Source organism: Limulus polyphemus, unplaced genomic scaffold (assembly GCF_000517525.1).
Source record: "Limulus polyphemus unplaced genomic scaffold, Limulus_polyphemus-2.1.2 Scaffold1003, whole genome shotgun sequence".
Taxonomy (NCBI): Eukaryota; Metazoa; Arthropoda; class Merostomata; order Xiphosura; family Limulidae; genus Limulus; species Limulus polyphemus.
In genome coordinates this window covers 140,183-149,185 of record NW_013666613.1, presented here as the reverse complement: position 1 = coordinate 149,185, position 9,003 = coordinate 140,183, and the positions used below count along the sequence as shown (strand labels likewise).

The 9,003-nt window shown below is 32.0% G+C and overlaps 1 protein-coding gene across 1 annotated transcript in view; it reads right to left on the bottom strand.

Annotated features, from left to right (window-relative positions):
- Positions 1–1,876: 1,876 nt before the first annotated feature.
- LOC106461641 (mitochondrial import receptor subunit TOM20 homolog) overlaps positions 1,877–9,003 on the bottom strand; it is a 19,920-nt gene continuing 12,793 nt past the window's right edge. The window contains exons 4-5 of the mRNA XM_013921478.2: positions 6,668–6,810; positions 1,877–3,096 (exon numbers count right to left, since the gene is read on the bottom strand). Coding sequence (XP_013776932.1) covers positions 3,043–3,096; positions 6,668–6,810 — 197 coding nt within the window. The 3' untranslated portion in view covers positions 1,877–3,042. The remainder of the gene's footprint in view (positions 3,097–6,667; positions 6,811–9,003) is intronic.

The window sequence follows — 9,003 nt, the reverse complement described above, 5'->3', positions numbered from 1 at the left end:
CCTGAAAACATGGAATAATAACACATAAAAAGCAGACTATGTCCTATAACTATCATAATTTTTCTGGCTTTCTAACTATGCAATAATAGGCCATTAAAAATTCATCTAAACTTGTTGATGTGTTTTCCATGGAAATAAAGTTTGAACTGGAAGCAAAATAGATAACTCTTTGTACAGAAATAATGTAATATAATACATCATTTAATAGATTATGTTGGCTTTACATTGGTTATCAATAATATTGTACAAAATGTCTGAAAAACTATTGGCAATTTGTTAAAGAGAATGTGACAGGTGGGCATGGCAAGTGGGTCTGATTTTCTAGCTCAAGGTTTCATAAACAAATTAGATTGAAGACTATAAAAGTTATGCTTTGCCTGAGCAATATGTGTAATCTATAATAATAAAAGGGTGGGTCTGTGTATGACCTCCATAACTCTAAGAGGAAAGAACTTAGAAACCTGAAATTTTGCACACATACTAAGTGGATCCCAAGGGTGTGTACCTGGGTATTATTACTTATCCACGTGTATGCGTACATGCATCTTTTTCTGAGGCAAGCTAGCAAAAAAAACACATAGAAAAGAAGTGTGACTACCATAGCACCAAGAAGAAAGAACCTAAAAACCTGAAATTTTGCACCCATACTAAGTGGACCTTGAGGGTGTGCACCTGGGTGTTACTTATCTTATCCATGGGCATATCTTTTTAATGAGGCAAGCTAGTGAAAAACCACATGGAAAAGAGATGGTTTCTTATATAACAACTTCTAATATATAGAAAAGCCAGGGAATTTTGGTAACAATGTGTTCCAACAATGTCTTTTATGACATGCTGATTAGCAATAATGTTGTTACTCTCTGTACTGAAAGTATAAAATGAAATGTATAAACTGCAAAATTGAAAAAATATTTGTTAATTTCTTAATTTAGAGTCTCCGGTGATTAAATTCAGAAATTATCTAAGTTTAAATTAGATCAACATTTTAACTTGCATGATAAATTTCATGAACTTGGCTCTAGGCTAGATTATCTAACACTATGTCTTTTCTTTAGGCTTATTTATTAATTTATTTAAATCATACCAACATTCACTACACTTACAAGGTCCCCTTGCACCCCTGTCTGTCACTAAAATCATAATGGGCAGATTATTCTATCTCAATAAATGTATTTTGGCTTTATGACTCCTCTTATTTTGAGAAATCAAGCATGACATGATACAATACACACTGGCTTTTATACAGGTTAGATAACGTGATGTATAATGGTATCTATAATAATTTTATCATTATCATACCTTTACGACTTCAATGTTTCTGGGACAAAAAAAAAAAAAAAAAAAATTGTTTAAAATACTTTTGATTGTTCTTTTATGCTAAAATGGGTTCAGAATATACACACACTGACATAGTCATCTAGAATATATCAACCTAATAACCTGAGCGAAGCTGGGCATTTTTCGCTAGTATAGGTAATTTACATTAAATTCTATACTTCTTGGAGGGATGGTAGATAAATTAGGGAAGCCGTAGAGAGCAAATGTCACAGTTCTCATACTAGGGGAGATTGAATATATTTTGAAATATTTCCTTATAAAATCAAGAAATTAAAACTTAAATAATATTAAAATTTGATTCATTATCTACGTTTTGGTGCCAAGTTTATCCATATAAATTGATAATAATGTAGTTTCATTAAATTTTGAATGTAACTCTGTAAAAGATTGTGACATGCACATATTGACCTACACCCACTTCAAAGGAGTTAATTTTGGAAAAGCAAGTCAGAGTAAATGTCACTCCGTAAAATAAAACAACAACAATTTTTTCTGATAGATGTCTCATTATTCTTAATGAAAATGTTAGGCTACTCAGTTAGTCATTAGACACCTTTTATTATTTTTGAGAGGGATTACATACTGCTTACTGTTCATTAAAAACATTATGGTTCAGAAATCCAGTGTTAAACAATGATTTTAACTAACAGTGTAAACAATCTCAGACCTATGAACCACCAGATTACACAGTATGAAATGTTTTTCATGTTAATAAAAACTTGTTTTTATAACTAGTTATTTCCTTCTAGCAAATAGTAACTTTTAACACTATAATATAAAGAATATACTTGCAAACCAAATGAAAACCAAAATACTTGTAAGAGGTTCTACTAAACATCAAGGCATACTTAAAGGCCTGAGTTACACTGGAACACTCTGGATAAAAAACTAAAAAAAATTCAAGTTTCTTTTATTGTGATTAAACTAATTTTACAATCTCATGTGCTTTCCTAGTATCATACAACAGGCTATACATCTAGCTCACTGTTCTAAACACTGAATCATAACAACTAAAGGAATATTCCTGATGCTATTACCTTTCCTCAATTAATCTGTTTAAAATTGTTTATCCATGTACCATTTCTTTTGCATAAAAGCTTGTTTCATTCATGTATGATATTTACTATACACTTTAAAAACCAAAAACCTTATGTACTGAAAACTAATGCAAAAATAAATGTACAAAAGGTTCTTGGTGCCCAAGAAACTTTCATGAAGCTTTGGCACTATACAAACTGGTCAAGGATACTACAATTTCCAATATTTCTCCATTTTTTTTTTCAAGCAGCGCACAGTAGCTTCTCAGAAGTTTTTGTTTCAAACACACTAATCTCTTTTTTTGCTTTAAAATGTAAGTGATAAAATATCCAATAAATGTCTGGCATTTAAAGAATAATAACTACTGACACTTTTTCATTATCCTTGCCACTGACATGGATTTTGTCATAAGCCTTGATACACATTAAGCATTTCATTGCAATGTTTGTTACAGAAATAATTTTAGGCAAAGTTAGCCAATGCTACATGCAATGTAAAGATTTTGAAATTTAAAAACCAGTGTAATTTGAATATAACAATGATCATTAAATGGACCCATTCAATTACATGAAAAAAATCTATGCTTTTGTTATTCTATATTGTGTTACTAGATGACTAACTTAATATGTAGTATTAGGGAACCCTAAAATTCAGGCAGATTATTGCTTATTCAACATCATCTTCCACCATTGCTGATCCTCCACTACTGCTTGCAAGTTTCTGGAAATATTACACAATAAAAGATTGAAATTAATAAAACAATTTTATTTAAAAAGTAGTTTTATATGCTGCTTTACACAAGGTTTGCATTTGAATTATTTGGTCAAAAGTATGGAAAATAACAATATTAAAAACTAAGTTATGTTTTTTATGGCAGTTTTTTCATTATATATGTAAAGTTACTCTCAGATTCCACATAATACTATACTGTTATTAGTGTGAAGTATAAGTTAAAAAGAAATGAGTTGGTATAGTATATATAATTTTACAACTGTATCTAAGTGTTAGTTTTACCTATTTTCAGAACCAAAAAGATCTACCATTTCATGTACAGCTTACAATGACGGGGCTTTATCTACTAAGATTCTACATTCAGTTTTTCTTAGATTAATTCTGATGTTAAAATATGGCTTCAGCATGTATCAGTATTTTACAAATTAATTAAACATTAAAAATACCTAAATGAAAAATGTTCTGATAAAATGTGTGAATTTCATACATCTCAGTATCTGATATAGTTGTTGAAGTAAAATAAATTTTTTTATCAGACAATAATTGAACAATTATTAGTTTAATGAAGTAAATGAACCAACAATAAAATATATGGTTGTTCACTGTGCAGGATCACTTTTATTATTATTATTATTGAGTTCCTTATTGATCAAAACCAAACTGGGAACTGGTGTCCAAATCATTTTTCAAAATCTGAAGAAAATTAATTTATACAAGACACTGAGTTTAACATTAATACACAACCACTTTTTTTATAATTTCTAAACTTGGTAAAGTGAAATTTAGGCCAGTGTTACCAGATTTATAACTTTTGACTTAGTTATAACTAAGTATCTTGTTGCTTGCTGAATGACCAATTAATGTTCTTTCAAAAGCCTTCTAATGTATTTCTGCTAGATACCTCTGCACACAGAATAGCATATTTTTCTCTTGAGATTGCAAGATCTGCCAAAACGACTTGCAAGCCACCAGCCTTGTGAAAACTCCCACCTAATCTCATGTGAAACCACGTGAACTTGCATCACTGCAGGATAGTATAATCATGCAGCAGAAACCTCCACCAATATGGGTGTGACACACCTCCATGTACAATGATTCCCCTACACTTGTGATCGAGAGTTCTCATTCTTTGAGGAGGTAATAAAGAAACTGTACCGAGAAAATGGGAAAAATGGGTGTAAACGTGTGAAGAGATATCTGTTGGAAATACATTTTCAGTTAAGGAAAATGTTAATTTCCAAAACTAATACTCACCTCTGAATACAGCTAGTTAGAATCCTATAAAAAGATGGTGGAAGGACCAGTTCAAAGATTACCTAGATGAGCTCCCTCCAAAAAAAACCCATGGAGTGTGACACCCAATGGCAAGGGCGTCATAGGGGAACACTCCTGGGAAACTGCATCTTGTCTCAATAAAGGTATACTCTTTGACTGTATAGAAAAACAAAAGAGGTAAACAGACCAGGTTTGTGTCATTAGATGGGTGAAATTGGTACATGGCCATCTGAGTAGTTGCATACAGGGTGTCAGATGGCCAACATGTGTAGTGAGATTGGGTCTTGTCCAGACTACTTTGTGTGCTCACCTCCTCCACCATAAAACTTGACAGATCAAAACCAGCTGTGGGAGAAGGGCACTTGTGATAAGTATCTGTGCTCACCTCCTCTACCTTCAGTGACTACAGGCCCCATGTCAATTGTGGGAGGAATGCACTGTATGGAATCATGTCAGTATGGATACTTATAAAACCTCTACTTCCTAATGAGTCACTATAGGCCCCTTGCCTGCTGTGAGAGTGATACATCACTGGTGTATACAGTGTAGTCACCTCAACTCTACCGTCAGTCTGTACGGGTCCCACGACAACTGCAGAAGCACTTTTTTTTTTCCTGTATGAGGTAGAATGGACTGAAAATAGTGTGTGTACCTTGACTCTACTGAACAGATTTTGGCTGCTGGAGGAGGATTAGGAAGTCATATATAAAAGACCAATAGGGTAATATGTAACACTGATTCACTTGATAATTGTGATGTATCATGGTTATACATGTGGGGTGACCTGCACTACACTAGTGTCACTCCAGTCCCACTTCTCACTGTAGAGGGACCCCTTGTTCTAGCCCCAGCAGTCAGGTCCCAATCAGTGAGGATTCTCCATTGTTCACCGTCCCAGTGGCTGGAAGCTGGTAAGTGGCAAGGATCTCCCATGAACCACTCAACTGCTCAAATTCATATTCCTAAACTTCAGGCTCAAAGTAAGGGAAGGGACTAATGCAGAGGGTCCTGGCTGCATCATAAACCCCACCACACGTTGGACAATGGCAGTCAAGTCTTCCACAGATAAAGAACTTCCTGCCAAATTACTAGTAATTTGTTCAGTGTAATATTTTCACTCACATTGGCAGAGGAAGGAGTTCACATTAAACTGTGAATTCATATTAAGTATGTTTAAACTCAATCACGTAAAAGTTGAAAATAAAAAAAGTAATAAATCTCAGCAAACTCAAACACGCCTATAAACAAAAATGCCATGGAATAGAAAGAGGTTTCACTAGCACAAATTTAGAGGACATCATTGCACACGGAAGTGTGTTGCACTCCTATTGGTGGAGAGTTCTACTGAATAATTACATCATCATGCAGTGGTGCAACTTCATGTGATTTCACGTGAGATTAGGTGGGAGTTTTCACAAGGTTGGTGGCTTGGAAATCTCCCTGGCAGATTGCACAAACTCAAGGGGAAAATATGATATCCTGTGTAAACAGTTGAATATTCATTTCAGAAGCTTAACTGTTATTTCATAAAAGATAAGTGTTAAATTTTGTCTCATATTCAATGCACAATTTCTTTTCTGCATAATTAGCAAATTTATAGTGCATTACTTCAAACTGTTGGCCTCATTGTTATAATTTTTTTGCTGAGCAAAAACATCGATGCTCTGAATTTATGTAATGATTTGTATTAAATAAAGACAATGTTAGTGAAAAACAGGTCTAAGTTGCACACAAAAACAAGTATTAACTAAGGCTTCTTTGGTTTACAATTATGACATTTTTTATTGTTACTTTAGACTTGTTAATAAGTTGTATTTTTACATATCCAAATTAAAGTCTTTCAAACTGTTTAAAAGGCATGGACAGAATGAGAACATTAATATTAATATATGAAATGTTATTTTTCTAATAAAACTAATTATGACTTAACTAATAACATTCAACCCAATATCTACAGGCATCACAATGCCAGTGTTATAGTACATTAAATGTGCAGTGGAAAAATGACAAGTTAGCATACAACTAAAACACATTTTGTTCCTCAAGTAACTGTTATCAACATATATATATATATATATATATATCAAACTTAAAAAACAATAACAGAATAATATAAGATGCTAGTCTAAAATATTTCATTAATTTTCTATTTACTTAAAAATTAAGACAGGGTTTAGTGGCATACACATTATTGTAAAAATAAAAATAATGAAACACTTTCATAAAAAAAATCTTTCTCACCTAAGTTATAAACAAAAAATTTCAAAAGAATGCTAACACATACCTGACTCACAACAGGTAACCTCTGTATAAGCAACTGGAACACTTGGGGTGGGAGAGTCTGCTGTAAAACTTGTAGAAGCTGTTGTGGTTGTCCACACACTGCAACTGCATTACTCAGATGTTCTACACCATTTTCGATGTCTCCTAAATTAGAGTAGATTTGATCAGATCTGTAATTTTTCTAATCTACAATGAAAACAAGTAATCTCTTGTTATCAAATGTAGAAATGATAATTTTCTAGAAAACCATGGGACAATAATAATGCACAACTAAAATACTTGAACTACCCTAGTTCACAAATGAATAACAAGAATATTAAAAAACAATACTTGTACATTTATTCTTATATAAGATGACTGTAATAACAATTTATATATTTTTTATCTCAATTTAAAATAAAGGAAAAGCAAACGTGTCTTTAATATGACTGCACTGGATAAATTAATGGAAAAGAAAAATACAGGCCTTCCAGTGGGCCACTGCAAAAAGAAGTGTTTCAAATGTTCCTCTTCTTAAAAATATAGAGCAAAAAGTGATTTCAAAAACCAAAATATGGAGTTAAATATATATAAATAATTTATATTTGACTGATAATAAATGTGAATTTTTATACCCATCTGTAAAATTTCCAAGAAGAAATACATAAATTTGTGTGTGCTGACAGAAATTTTACCATATAAATTTCTGATAAAGCTGATGAAGACTGAAATATTCTCCCACATCACAAATGTTACAAAATCATAACACTTCCATGGATCTTTATTGGATAATGATAGTAATATCATGACTAGAGTATTGAAAATTATGAAGCAAATTGTTTGGTTTAAAATATAGTTTTACTTTAAAATTTATAGGCTTTTTTGGCCTGTTTTGACCAAAACTAAACACAAAAAAAAGGGTTAGAATGAAAAAAAAGGTTTCTTTAAGTTTCACTGGAAGGCCTGGAAAACCTTTTATTTATTCATTCAATCTTCTACTTAACACCCACAACAATAGGTGAGACTTCTACTTTAGGTGTGGCTCCTCTCTAGCACTTTAATTTACTTTATGGTTTGTGCTAAATAAATTAGAAGTTTACACACATTATGAAATTGGAAATTTCTTGTGGACACCAGAATGAATAGACCTAAAAATGATCTAGAGAATATCTGTGGTTTAAATATCACAATGGGTAAAAGATGAAAGAAAGAGAAACCAGCATCTCTGATCATTGATCTCCTTTAAAATCCTGGGAAAAACATTGTCTGGATCTGGTGCTTTATCTACTTTTCATCTCTCAATCTTTCTAGTTACCACCAAGGAGTTACTATAAACCCTTATTTGACAAAAGAATGTCTGCTTATAACTGGCAACCTACTCGACCAACAGTCACCAAACCTGTTATGCACCTTTATGGTCATTCCAGGGAGTGACATAGGATTATGGCATTTGGATCTGCCCCCTTATGTCACTCCCACGGAAGCCTTATGTCTTTTGTCTCAATATAACTGGCAAACTGCTAGATTACTTATTAACTATCTCACGAGGGGCTTAGCTGATTCAACCTCCTAAATTGACCTATATAGTTTCCATATTATAACTTCTAATATATCTTGTGTATCTTCACAAAAGTTTGTAAGCTTTCAGTAACTATTGAGTCTTTTATAGACAAAAAATCAGAATTTTTAATGAAGTATTTTCACTAAATATATAGAGTTAAAGCATTGACTGCTCCAGGTGCAAAGTCGTGATTTTCATGTTAAGATTTAAAATACTTCTCTTTATCTGAAATTGTCAAATTGCATGTGTAATTTCTAAAACCTCCTAAATAAATTTCAAAATTTTTTTTCAAAATTTTTTTAAATATTTTATTTGTTATTTTCTTTACCTCATCTCTATACAAGGTTGGTCAATTTGACCGACTTTGTAACTACCATAAAAAAATATGAATTACTCCTTGTTCTTTCTAGAATGATTTCAGATTGCAACATAAAACTACATTTGTTTATCCTAAATAGCTTTACAGTTGTTACAGTATACATCAAATTTTATTGCCCTTTAACCCTTTGGAGACGGGTCATAGATGAAAGGTCATGTCATCTTGTTTGTTGACTCGCATTCAAAATTTTATTGAACTACTATTTCATGAATTTATGTCAATAAGTGTGGTATCAAACTGTAGATTATAATTCAAATTTTAAAACTATACATAACTCAATTTCTTAATTCAAAAGTAAATATAAAAAAACACAGATAAACATCAATTTTTGTGCATCACATGGCATGTTGAATGCAGCATTGGTTCAAATTAAATGTTTGTGAAGTCAAAATACTAAGTGTATAGTTTCATACGAATT